The sequence below is a fragment of the Aphis gossypii genome, chromosome X (assembly GCF_020184175.1).
Source record: "Aphis gossypii isolate Hap1 chromosome X, ASM2018417v2, whole genome shotgun sequence".
NCBI classification, from domain to species: domain Eukaryota; kingdom Metazoa; phylum Arthropoda; class Insecta; order Hemiptera; family Aphididae; genus Aphis; species Aphis gossypii.
Genome location: NC_065533.1, coordinates 58,619,755 through 58,634,176, shown reverse-complemented (window position 1 = coordinate 58,634,176; position 14,422 = coordinate 58,619,755). Strand labels below are relative to the sequence as shown.

General features: G+C 31.7%; 1 protein-coding gene across 1 annotated transcript; it reads left to right on the top strand.

The window, feature by feature from the left end:
- Window positions 1-11,381: 11,381 nt before the first annotated feature.
- LOC126552559 (uncharacterized) lies at window positions 11,382-13,129 on the top strand. Its single transcript, XM_050207277.1, has 2 exons — window positions 11,382-12,478; window positions 12,559-13,129. The coding sequence occupies exons 1-2, from the start codon at window positions 11,382-11,384 to the stop codon at window positions 13,127-13,129; spliced, it is 1,668 nt and encodes a 555-aa protein (XP_050063234.1).
- The last annotated feature ends 1,293 nt before the right edge of the window (window positions 13,130-14,422 follow it).

Here is a 14,422-nt window from a genome sequence, read left to right as displayed (position 1 = left end):
ATATTTGCAGGTGTGCATTCCACAATGTTCATATGAGTTCAATATGTGTTATTGTATACTTATTTATATTGAACATCTGCAGTATACATGTACAATAGCAGTATTGTTCACTGTCAAAGGAGAATCGGTTCCTTTTCATAAAATGTAGTGGTGCGCCGAGAAAACGTGTCCTGGTGGCTTACCCTCGGCTTAACTGAGCATGGTATACACTATACATTGATTGAACGATTTATATATAATATGTATTATATATATATACATATATATATATTTATAATATTTTAATATGATAAAAATGAATTCGTTTCCCATAATACATATTATTATAGTATTATACGCATTTGCTTTGCCCGTCATAATGAGTCGTAGAGCAGCAATAATAGTTAGTAAAATATTTTTATTTTTCTCGATAGATAACCAAAAAAATAAAATTTTTTATTTTTAATTCTAAAATATATGTATCAATAGGTATTATAATTTTCATGAATAGAAACTTGCAATATATAACTAGGGAGAAAAATAGAACTACCTCTATATAATTTGGATAACCAAAGGTTAGGTATTTTTAATATCGTATTTAATACATTATAAACATTTATACATATAATGTTAGGATAATCACTTAATGATTGGAGACAAATTAAAAATAATATGTACACAGTGTTTTCGTGCGATGCATGTATAATAATTATTATGATTACATTATGTTCGATGCATAAAATCACATCATCACAACATAAATTCAATCACTATATATTTATTTAAAATAATGGCAAATGAGAAAATACAATATATATATATATATATAATATGATTCAAATGTATAGATCGTTTTTCTGTGTATTCGTGTCTCCCTTTGACATCAATCACTGCAGATGTCCGTGGTAGTTCGTTCCTCACAATACATTGAATTATACAAGTATTTCAATATATACCTACGGCTTATAAAATATTTTTACACTATATAAAAAATAAAAGTAATTTAACCATGCTTGTGGCAGCACATTTTTTTAACTCTATAATAGATATTTCTAGTCGAAAAAAAACCATTTTTAGACTTTTTGTTGTAACAAAATTGTGACAGTTTCGATTGTGTAATTTAATTTCTATTAAAATATAATATAGCAAATAATGTTTCTGTTAAAAGATAATTTGGTGTTTAATCGTTTTTTTATTATTTCTCATGTGCGAGTGCGTATGTATTGATATACGGTTTGTGGTCAAAAAGCGAAGTCTGTAACACACATACTCACGTAATATTAATTTACTTTGCACACAACAAGCGTTATCGTAATAAACATAATTAAGTACCCATACTAAATATTCCTTAGAATTTAACATACTAGTACACATAAAAAAATGTTTGTTGTACGAATAAGAAAATGCAATTAACTATATATATCAACATGCTAATTTGAAGTGATTTAAAACTGGACATTATATTACGACGATAATATCTTTTTTATCTCTTTGAACATAAAATAAATTTACCTACAGTGATTTAACAATTTACAGCAATAAATGGGAGTTTAATTTTTTAACCAATGACTATACGCTATATTAATTTTTATACAAGAAATATTATACATGAAATCGTGTTCAGTGGTAAAGATACTTTTTACCTTATAATCAAAAAAATTAACTTACTATTATATTTTATTTCATACATATAACCACACCTACATAATATTAAATTATCGGTTTTCCTAGCGGGTCGTACAGGTATTTTTTGAATAGTAAACTGACGCCACACCGATCGTGTAGGTACTGTTGTACAGTTACCTTTTGATCTCTCACTCGATAACGGTCGTTGTTAGTGCCAGAAGCATGTAATAATAACACGTGCGCTCAGTCACCAATTACTTCGTGCGGTGCACGTTGGACACCGGCCGACCAGTGTATGTATGTGGGTAGGTGTACCTATATAGCGACTAGAGAGAAGTTGACTAGTTCGCCGAGAAAAACTCTGAGTGCTAGTGTGGAGTGGGTGTGTAGGTGTGTATCGGTGTGTGTGTGTGTGTACTTAAATGCTAAACGGATATAGGTAGTTGGAAACAATGATAACTCAATGGTAATGTTGGTAAAAATATAATAGATGCTAATAAAATAATATACTACGGCCCTTTTGGCCCAACGGGTAAAAATATATTATAACCTAAAATGTCGGTTTGGCGCAACCAATATGAATACCAAATAGTACAAATAAATCAAATGAATAGAAAAATAAAATATTTGATAAATGCTAAAAAACTGCGTAGCCCTTATGGCTAAATAGGATATAATATAAGTATATAGGTATAAGATATAAGACAAATAATAAAAGGGAGTTAAGGCCCTTCTGGCTCAATAATACAATTATATGTGTATATTTAAACAGCTGTTAGAGCTGCAAGCTCGGTTAATTAATATATATAAAAGAAATATATAGCCCTTTTGGCTCAACAGAATAAATGTTAACAATACCTAAAAATAAAATAATAACAAAGAAATAACAATAAAAAATAACTCACGGCTTGTCGGTGCACTGCTAGCCAGCTGCTACCTATGCCTATAACCAGTATAACACACTACATCAAATTCACACAAAATAAAATACACAATTACTAAGGTATTGATGAATAATCAGAATTGAGTATAATAAATGTAATATTACAAGGATATGAGCGTAGTGATTCGCGCTCACGTCGCGCGTCGTATATAAAATATAAAATAATAATAAAGATAATATGGCGATAAGCACCCACGCAATAAAATAAAAAGGAAAGTTAAAAATTGGCACCTTGTAAACCAAAGAAAAATAATACAATATGCAGCACCTTTTTGATAAATACAATAATTTTGTTAACACGACGCAACGGACTATCTTACGGCGACGTACGGAGAAAGACAAAAATTGCGGCGGCCGCAGTGTTAAGCTATGCGCACCGGCGAGCCGGCGGCAGCAGATAACGCGCCGATACCTGATTTGCATATTATATAATTCACAATACACAAACATAATTAAAACAAAAATAAATATAAAAATAACGGTTGGTGCGCGCGAGTGTGTGTGTGTGTGTGTGTGTGTGTGTGTGTGTGTGTGTGTCGATCGGCTGTCCTCCGTGATCGATAGTATTCTATATTATTATATTATGCTACGGCGGCAACAGTCGTTTTCATTTAAACCATACAAGAACCATAGGTATAACAAATACAAGTAGAAGACAACAAAATTGTCACAAGGTCTATTATAAATCCATAATTTATAATCATCGATTGAAATATTGCCATTTCTAAAGATAATATGTTTCTTGACTCTATTTAACGTCACATAATATATTTTTTGTCACGCCTGCACCGAAAGTTTGGTTTTCGACCACGGTTGAAGCGTTCGAAAGCGTCCTTTTTCCGTCCAGCGGGCGGTAAAGTGGAAATCCCCAAAGTGCCGGGCGGAAAAGAGGAAATCCCCAAAAGTGCCGGGCGGAAAAGAGGAATTCCCCAAAAGTGCCGGGCGGAAAAGAGGAAATCCCCAAAAGTGCCGGGCGGAAAAGAAGAAATCCCCTAAAGTGCCGGCCGCCGGGCGCGTAGGTATCTCCTGCACAACCAGAAATGTACACCTACCACGGTTCTTACAAAACATAAACTTTTGGTTACATCTTAAATGTATAGTAACCTCCTTGCATGACGCATAAACATTTAAACATATTTAATTTGCACTGTTCCTATATAAGTGTGTCGAACGATGCGTTAGTAATAGTCTATAATTGTTGCATAGATCCCTGCATAACCTTTTTCATGAACGCAGGGGCGTGACAAAAAATAATATGTGTGGCTCGCGCGGGAAGGCCATTTCAGTCTTGGGCGAAATGCGGCACTTGCCTACGGCTCGTGCCGCACACAACGCCCGCGACTGAAATGGCTCACTTCCCGCCCTTGCCACACAATATACTATATACCACATTTAACGCAAACCTTCGTCAAGATTAAAAATGACATTTTTTAAAAATATATTATTTCATTGAATGCACGAAAACTATTATAAGGGTGTAATAATAATAATAATAATAATAATAAAAACGACTCTATAGTATGGGCAAAAACGGTCGTTAAATCCTAAGAAGAAAAAAATACATAAAATATATATACTCGTATTATATCGAAATGTTATAAACTACTAACATACTTCGTCGGAAGAAAAACGAAAAAGAACACATGTATCATTGTTGTAGGATCCAAACAAAAATTTCTTTTTAGGGTCTTTTACAGAATACAGTGTTCGCATCAGGACCCTTCACCCTCTGTCTTTTGTGGTCACACCTGCATTATTCTACCGCCATCGTCACCGACAAATGACATTTACCGACTGTGCATTCTAAACTCGTTGAAAATAATCGGATACGTCTTGCCCATAAATATATACTCGAAAACATATGGATTGTTAGATATTCAACAATTTTTGAAACCTTTAGTGAATATTATACCACGAACACTGCAATATTGCATTATATATGTATAGAAAATCATCTTCGTTAATATTGTCTGTTTAAAACTATTAATAAATTATTTTAATAGTTAGTGTTTAAAGTCACCGGTTGCCGAGACACTAGATCGGTGGTAATCAACTGTTGATTCGCGACTCAAGTATTATAGTATAATATATTGTGATAGAATTATTATTAAAAATAAGAATTTCTTAGTACTTAATTTTCATCATCATTTATCAATATACAATACATTATACGATGACCTAAAAAAAAAGTTTCTGCGTTGATGAAAACGTTTCTCGTGTAATACTAAAATAATGTGTAAAATGTGTGCAGTGTTTAATAAAAAGGTTATGAACCCCCGCTTCTGATCATTATAGAAATGTTACATAAACCTTAAATAAAACTTTGCTATTAAATTTCATCGATGTTGTAGTGTGTGACTAGTATACGAAAAAAAAACCATAATATATTGTAGTATAATAATTTGTCAATATATATGATGGAGATAATTAATATAATTTTTATACGATCAAAGATTACTTCATTATTTTACCAATAAAAAATATACATTATACATTATTAATAACCAACTGCGTTCGTGAGTTTTATATTTTCTTTACTGTATGAAAATTATTTTCAAACAATCATTGGTTATGAGTTATGAAAAACTATAAGAATTTATAAAATACTATAATATGATTTTGTCTTTCACCAACACTTGCAGTACTTTGGTAAGCCCAGGCCTGTCCACTTTTCTCAAAAATAAATGTTTTTTATCGTAATGAATGTAATGTAGTCTATACTATATGACTATAATTGTAGGTAGGTACTATAAGCTATAAAATATAAAATAAATTCATATAATATGCGTATAAAAAATACGATATGCTTTAATTTTTTTATTTATTAAAAATATTCATTGATAATCCTTATACATCAAAATATCGGACCTTCCCAAGAAAAAGTGTCTAGCTACGCCACTGCACAAATTACAAAATACAAATAGACATATTCTACAATGACAGTATTCCAAAATATACAATATTATATTGATGAACTATAATAATATTAATATCTTTAAGCCCACAATACTTAAATCAATATTATAAATGTATATGGCTAAATAAGCATGAACTATAATGAAAATAATTATAGTAAAGAATTATTTATTTTTTTGATACAAAACACAAATTATATCTTTTAATTATATTATCTTTTCATTTAAGTATAAAAATTGTTGGTTGGATTAGATTATCTTACAATTAGCTATAAAATCGCGTAGCTGTAATACGTAACTGTAATAAATGTATTTTAAATCAACCTATTATAGACGGTTTTGATTGAAAAATATAAAACATTTTTCGGGCGGAATTCACATGCGCTCATAATTACGCCGTAGCACACGCATGCAGTTGTTCTGGATTCAGGGCGTAATTTATCTACTGTTTCCTTTCGAATATGGACCTCCTACAATATTATACGGACCAACCACAATACCGATATAATGCATTATGAACGTAAATACATTTACTTTATATTATATTATAAAAACAGCGTATAATGTCATCGCCACCACTGGTGACGATACGAATTCATGTGATATATAAGTATATATGAATATGAAACATGTATACCAAATTTTTTTTATTGCTTTAGTTACCCATATAATACCTATTATACCTATGTCATGGTATTGGCTTTCTGCCTTGTCTGATAATGCGTAATTTTGAATAAATATAAAATGCATGTATAAGTATTTAAATGTGTTTTGAACGAAACGAAGGAGAAGAAAGTATAAATCCCAAAAAAATGCTCCACATGGAATTATGATTTTTTTTTTTAATACCGTCACACAGTTACAAATTAATAAAACAATTTAAAAAATCCTATTTTCACATCAGCAGTTCGTTAATTTACAAGACGTATATTTATATTATATTATAATAATATTATATACACAACTGTTGCCGTGCTAAGCAAAAACGCCGTATGTCCCCCCTTCCCCCCCAAAAAATGAGGTAAAACAAATAAATAATTATAAAATTTGGCTTGTATTGATGAATATGTACACCGTATGTTTGATATATCACTCCAAAAGTAAAATTTAAGAAAGCCGCGGTTTTCAACCTTTTTTTTTGTGTACCACTCAGATGTATTATTACTCATTCGCGTACCACTATAATGACTAAAAATAGAACGATCCAAATTGTACAGTTAAATAATAAAATGTAGATTGTTTAATCATTTAATTTTCGTGGAGAAAGTAAAATAAAATATTATGTAAAAAGAGTGTTTTCAGTTTTAAAATTCATGAAATCATTTTTTTCATACACGTAGACTTGGTTTTTACTTTTACCTATTATATTATAAACTATCACTTATCATCGTTTTAATCATGACAATAATTATTCATATTGTATAATATACCGTGTGTAACTTAATACCTGACAAGTAAATAATTTTTTGTTCAAATCAATATTTTTATTTTTTTAATTCAGAAAATATCTCAAATTGTCGTTGTTTTATATTATACCTATAGGTATAGTTCTTATAATTCTTAACATATTCTTAATATAAAATTATAATTGTTATAAATTATACGTATACCTAATCATAATTGTATTCTATTATAGTTATTTCGTGTTTTGGTAATTTTGATAGTAATAAGTATAAGAATCCATATAATTTATAGATAAAACAAAAAAAAAAAAATACTTTTTCTCTGTACCTATGCAAAACTAATTATAATAAACATCATTTTTTTTTCACAAAGCATGATTGCACTTATTAATAATGTATAATATTGATGTTGGTTGTTAATTGTTCTGATCAGGTGATATTAAAAGTTTTACTGTGGAATTATTATTTAGATAGTAGTAGGTAACATAAGACAATAAAAAATACCGTCGAAATTTTAAATAAATGCAAACTTAATCTATTTCCAAAGTTTGAAATACTGGTCACGGTTCCTGTTAGGTACCTACATCTTTTGAAGATCAATTTTTACAAATAAATACATAAGAAACTTTCTATCTTAATTAAAATTTTATAAACGGCTTTCAATGTTTGGTAGGTAACCTATAATATCAATTTGAAACCCCCCCAAAAAAATACGTTGTTTAGCTATTTTAAAATGTCCTTTGGACTTCATATATAAGAATTTTTTTAATTTACTTATTTTTATTAATTATATTTTTTTTCATTTATATAAATACACACTATAAATACCTACGCCGTTTATGATATTGATCATAATAACTAAAATAAATTTACTATTTTTATTTAAAATAATTATTTTTTATAATAATAGCCCCTCCCTTAAAATAGGTACATATATGGTTGCACTTTTGAGTTCTATCGTCAATATTATAATATTATTATACGAATCTTGGAAAAAAAGCCCGGAATCAAAATACGACCGTAAAAAAAATCTATGGCCATAGGAAAAGAGAGCCCCGTACCAACTAAATACGTAATCATTTTTTTTTTAAATTTTCAATATAATCAATATAATTACGTAAAGCTTTTTTCACAAAGATATCTATAACCCTGCAGTATTATATACAATATTCATTTAATAATTTGTTTATACTTTTATATCATAATAATATTTAAAAAAAAGTACACCAAATATTTTAAACTATAGATACCTATAAATATACATTTAAAATATAAGAAATTAAACTGATTCATGAAATATAGATATAGTACCTAATAAAATTCATTGACATTTGACTTCATCTGGTTTGGTATCTTATAATTTATTATAGTACCTAAAAAAAATTGCATTATTACAAATATTATGGTTAGTTTATTCATTTATTCGTGTTTCTTATGATTTACATAATTAAAGATAATCATAATATAAATAATATAATTGTCATTTGTCATTTTTAAAAACTATAAAATAATTATCATAATAATTTAGTAGCATTCTTTTCTAATGTTATGGCTGACAGTTATTAGAAAATCTAATATGCTTATCTCATTATGTATAATTTGCACACATAAACTTTAAGCAATATAGACATAACCTAACCTATGTCCAAAAAAATGTTATATAATAATAATTATATTGAAATAAAATTATATAGTAAAATTTAAAAAAAAAGTGTTATGTATTTAGAGTTGGTAGGTACTGTGCTCTTTTTCTATATCTTTTTTCCTATTCCTATAGCCGGGGCTTTTTGTTTCGTACTTACCTTTTTTCGATATAATAAGTCATTATTATTGACTACTTATACGCATTACAATATAATAATATGTTTAAATTGCTTCGGACAACTAATTATTATTATTAGGTACACTAATACAAATACACATAAAACCGATAAAAAAATACATCAAATTTGCATTTGCATAGTTAATCAATCGACTTACAGCCGTACGTAGGATTATAATATAATCAGTATATATAGATATAATCAGTTATGATGTGTAGGTAACAGAAAACGAGATCGTTTGTATTTCATAATGTCCAAAACTCAGAACGAAAGCAGCTATAATAATATTATAATTCTATAATATGGTTATAATTACGACAGTAAAGAGTATGGATTATTATACGACAAAAATATGTTATAGTATGCAAATTATTTTTAAAAAATATGTAAAAATGGAAAAATTTTAATTCTATCAAACATCAGTTTTAACATTATTTCATAAATTCACATTAAATCTTGAGCATTTGTTGTTTTAAATCATTTGTATGTTATTTGTAGCAAACCAAATATAAAATTGTATATTTACTGTCTACACGGTTAGTAGTATAACGTATAGAAATGTAACGATATAGGTCAGTGGTTCTCAACTGGTGTGCGGCGGCACAATACTGTGCCGCGAGAAATGTTATTAAATATTGAAAACAGTGTTTTCGGAAAAGTTGCTAAAGTTGTTGTGGTTGTCAAGTGCGTGAGTGTGCCGTGAAAATTTGTGATATAGGTCCTTGGTGTGGCGGTGTTCGGTTTCGGCGGCGGTGGTGACGACATAATATGGAATATTGGGCGGCCACGTCTAGCCACCATGCGTCGCCTACCTCCGTACCACGAGCCACACCCACTATTAAAAATTAACTATTTTATGCTCTTTTTACCCTTTAAAATGTGAATTTCGAAAAATCCTTTCTTAGGGTGCCTATGCATAGTAATAAGTACATTTACTGAAAAATTCAAATAAATCGATTCAGTAGTTTTGGCTACACTTTGATTCCACCATTCATTCATATATAAAGATATATAAATATATATACATCGTGAGAATATGTACCTTATATGTATACTTATGCAAAGGGGCGCAACTCGTAATACATTAGGTGTTAAAGGACGTCCGTTTCACCGGCCCCCCTCACATAAAAATCTAAGATTTTTTTTTGCACTAAAAATTAGCACTGCAAAAATAGTGCAGCAAAAATTGCTAAAGGTGCTTATATTTACGTGAATTGTATAGTGATATGACTATTTTACATAATAAGAAAATCCGGTAGATGATTGCCTTTTATAAACCACAATATTAATTAAGTACACATTTGAGATTAGCATTTAAACCGATATAAACATATATTAAATATTCGTTATAACTTACTTATACATCGTACAAATTATGTAACTACGTATAATACTCATACGCCTAGTACATAAATTCCGTTCTTGTATAATACTCGTATACCTTTTTTTCCTCTCTTGTAAATCACTATATGGGGACCGAAATGTTTTCACATTGCTTAGCCAAAGTATACTCGAATATACCTAGATGGCAATATTCTATAGCGTCGTCGTGTTAACGGCCAAACAATACGATTCCGCACCTTTTTCATTTTTCGAGATTAAATTATTTACGACCCATTTTTTTTCTGTGCCTCCAATTCCGTATTGTATTTGAGCATTATATTGTCATGTTAGGAATGTGATTCTACACCTTTTTTTTTCTTGTAATACGATAGAATCTTCCCAGTAAACATTTATGGTGCAGCTGCAGCTGTAACGGTGACGTTAAAACGAGTCCGAACACAATCAATTACGGTGTATGGATACAAAATACGGTTATAAACCAAAAAAAATCTAACAGTAGAATATTGACAAAAGTGTTTTGTAAACAATCAACAAATCCAACATTTATTACGCTGAACTCGCTGACAACATTTTATCAGACGATACGCAATTAATATTGTCAGTGGTGGCTCGTGGGTGCTGGTGGTGGTACACTTTAAATATAATAACTGTTGCGTACGTAAAATATTTGTACAGAGATTATATAATTATTAAGAAATAAGTTATAAGATAAGAAAGGTCCGTCCGACTAGCGGTCTTCGGTGACAATCGATCGGACCTTGTCCAGTCGTGAACGAACCGTTTTTGTAAGCGCACGACGTAGCCGCTCGAAAACTATAATAAAATAGTATACTTACACAATAACCAAAACTCATTTCTTTAAATAAATTCATCCTGAGCAATCGTAGTCATGGTCCTTCGTCCAGGATTTTGAGTCAGGTAAAATTTCGAAGCGGCACACCACAAGGTATCGTATAGTTAGCCTAATGTGTGGATTGTTGAATAACGGTGGTATTTATTCAAATCGTCAATCGTCAAGTGTTTAAGTGCGAATTAGTTATTTATATTCGTTCAAGCGTTATTGTGTCAAAGTTACTGATCAAGCGAGAAATCAGTGAATTGATCATCGAAAATATCGTGCGAAATACAGTCCATACAAGTCAACCACGTGAATATAAGGTAAGGCGTTTTCCATTTTATTCCTAAACTTAATCCTAGGTGGTTTTACCCGAGTATATTGTACGTACCTAAAGAAAGTACATGTATAAGCACAGGTCATAGTACGTCGTGGTTTCTTTCTCTCTCTTGCGTTCTTTCTATCTTTATCTATCTCTAAGATTGCACAGTTGGACATCGGACGGTCATTAAGATGGGAGGACACGAGAATATGATAACGAGAAGAGGACAATTAAAAGCGTCGATAACGAGATTTTCGAATTATCTACAATCACAAAATATCGATTCGACTGAAGTAAAGGCTCGACGTGAAAAAATTGAAGACGTATGGGCCGAATATGAACAGGTGCAATCAGCCATAGAAATGGAAGAGGGTAGCAACATAGAAACACAAAATAGATATAGAGCGGAGTTCGAAGACTTATACTTCAAAACTATTGCAATAGCAGAGAAATGTGTAATAGCAGCAAGCTCGGTGGTTTCACAAGACGAAAATACAAATAAAAACACGAACACCGATATACCGAACGCGTGTATGAATAAAGTATTGTCATCAGTTAAGTTGTCATCGTTAAGCGTACCGGTATTTACCGGCAATTATCAAGAATGGGCATCATTTTATGATATATTTTCGGCGTTAATTGATAACAATGCATCATTAACGGCAATAGAAAAATTTTTTTATTTGCGAGAATCGTTATCAGGCGAGGCGCTAAGCTCAATTAAATGCTTAGAAACGACGGGTAATAATTATATCATAGCATGGCAATCACTAATAACGCGTTATAATAATAAAAGGGTACTGGTTCAAACGCATGTAAAGGCGATATATGATCTAGAAACGGTGGGCGGTGATTCGGCGAAACGGTTAAGGCAGTTTACAGATGCACTGAACGGACACATGCGTGCGTTAGAGGCGCTGGGACAGGAACCCACAAATTGGGGACCATTATTAATGCACATCATTTTAATAAAATTGGATAAAACCACATTGAAGGAATGGGAAGCGAGAGCGCCGTGTGCTGAAGTACCGAAATTATCCGAACTGATAACATTTTTAGATTCAAGGTTTAAAATATTAGAATCGATCGAAACGGTAAAAAATATAAACATCAAAGGTAGTGCGATTACAACAAATGAGAAAAAATACATCGAAAGAAGAGGAACGTCACAATTATTCGCGTCGACGTCAAATTTAGAATGTTATGTTTGTAAATCGGCACATACAATTTATAAATGTCCTAGATTTTGTGATTTGACTGTACCGGAGCGAATAAAACGCGCAACGGAGTTGAAACTATGTAAAATTTGTCTGCGTCAACACGAAAATAAAAAATGTAATGCTAAATTTTGTTTTAAATGCGCAAAAGCGCACAACACGCTGTTACACTTGCCAGGAGGAAAAATACAGTAATCGAAGGTAGTAAGGCAGTTCAATCAACAGTTGCAAATGTATCGACAAGTGAAGTCATTGAAGAATCAACATCGTTAAGCGCACACGCATCGGTAATACAAGACGACAAGGTATTGCTGTCGACGGCGATGGTATCATTGCGCAACGAATCAGGGCAATGGGTGCCGGGACGCGTATTATTAGATTCTGGATCCCAAAGTAATTTGATAACAGAGGAAATGGTACAGCTATTAAAATTGAAAAAGAAACATGTGAAACATGATTTATGTGGAATAGGTGGTAGTACACAAAAGGCGTCGTCAGCGGTGGTTGCAACAATTGCGGCCGAAGATAAAAAATTTACATTAACAGTAACGTGTTTAGTAGTGAAGCGTATAACTAATAATTTGCCGTCAAAATTATTAAATGACAATATCTTGATTCCGCGTAATATCAAATTAGCTGACCCATGGTTCAATACACCACGAAAAATTGACTTGCTAATTGGTGCTGGTTATTTTACGAATTATTACGTACGGGACAACTGAGGCCGTCGTCAGGCGGACCTATATATCAAGAAACTTGTTTTGGATGGGTAGTATCGGGTCCCGCAGATAACGTAATTGACGCTGGTGGATGGACGGCGAGCGCGGTAAATCTATCGCTAGCCGAAAATAAAGAAACAGATTTGGAACAATCGATTACAAATTTTGGAAATTGGAAGAATACGAATCAAAATCAGCATACACAAAAGAAGAAAAGAATGTGAAGCACATTTCAATAAAAATCTAAATCGGGATGAAAGCGGTCGATTTATAGTCAAACTTCCGTTTAAAGTAAATGCGCCAAAATTGGGCAATTCATACAATATTGCTGAACGGCGGTTTTTGTATTAGAAAAACGACTGCAAAGAGATCCAAAATTAAACAAGATTATGTAAAATTTATGTCAGAATATGAAGCGTTGGGGCATATGGAACGTGTCAATAAAGAAATCGAAAACAAAGACGGTGAAAAAAAATATTATATTCCACACCACGCCGTGCGTAACGACAGTAGTACAACGACAAAACTACGGGTAGTGTTCGACGCGTCAAGCAAAACCGATGCGGGCGTTAGTCTTAATGATATTTTACTAAAAGGTCCGTCTATTCAAGATGATTTAATATATATATTAATACGCTTCCGTACCTATAACTATGTATTTTCGGCGGACATCGTAAAAATGTACCGTCAATTTTTAGTTGTCGAGGATCAGCGGGATTTTCAACGTGTGCTATGGCGACCTGAACCGACCCAACCGATATGTATATATCGACTAAACACATTGACGTACGGCACCGTGCCGGCATCGTATTTAGCAACAGCGTGTCTTAAAAAATTAGCCGAATCCGAATGTGATGGTTGTCCGGAGGTGGGTGAATCAATCATTAGAGATTTTTATATGGACGATTTCTTAGGTGGTGCAATGTTAAAAGGCGACGCAATAAAATTACGAGATAATCTAATTTCAATTATGAGTAAAGCCGGTTTAGAACTGCGCAAATGGTTATCTAATGACCCGGAGTTAATATCCGACGTGCATTCCGATAACAATAGTATACGATCAATGGGTGAACAAATGACAAAAATATTAGGCCTGCATTGGAAATCAGATGATGATATGTTATTCTATACAGTGCAGCAGGTCGAGGTCAATGCTCCGATAACCAAACGAAAAATATTGTCCGAAATCGCAACAATATTTGATCCATTGGGGTTACTCGGACCTATTATTATAATCGCCAAAATTATTATGCAAAGTCTGTGGCAAATTAAGCTTAATTGGGATGATGTATTACC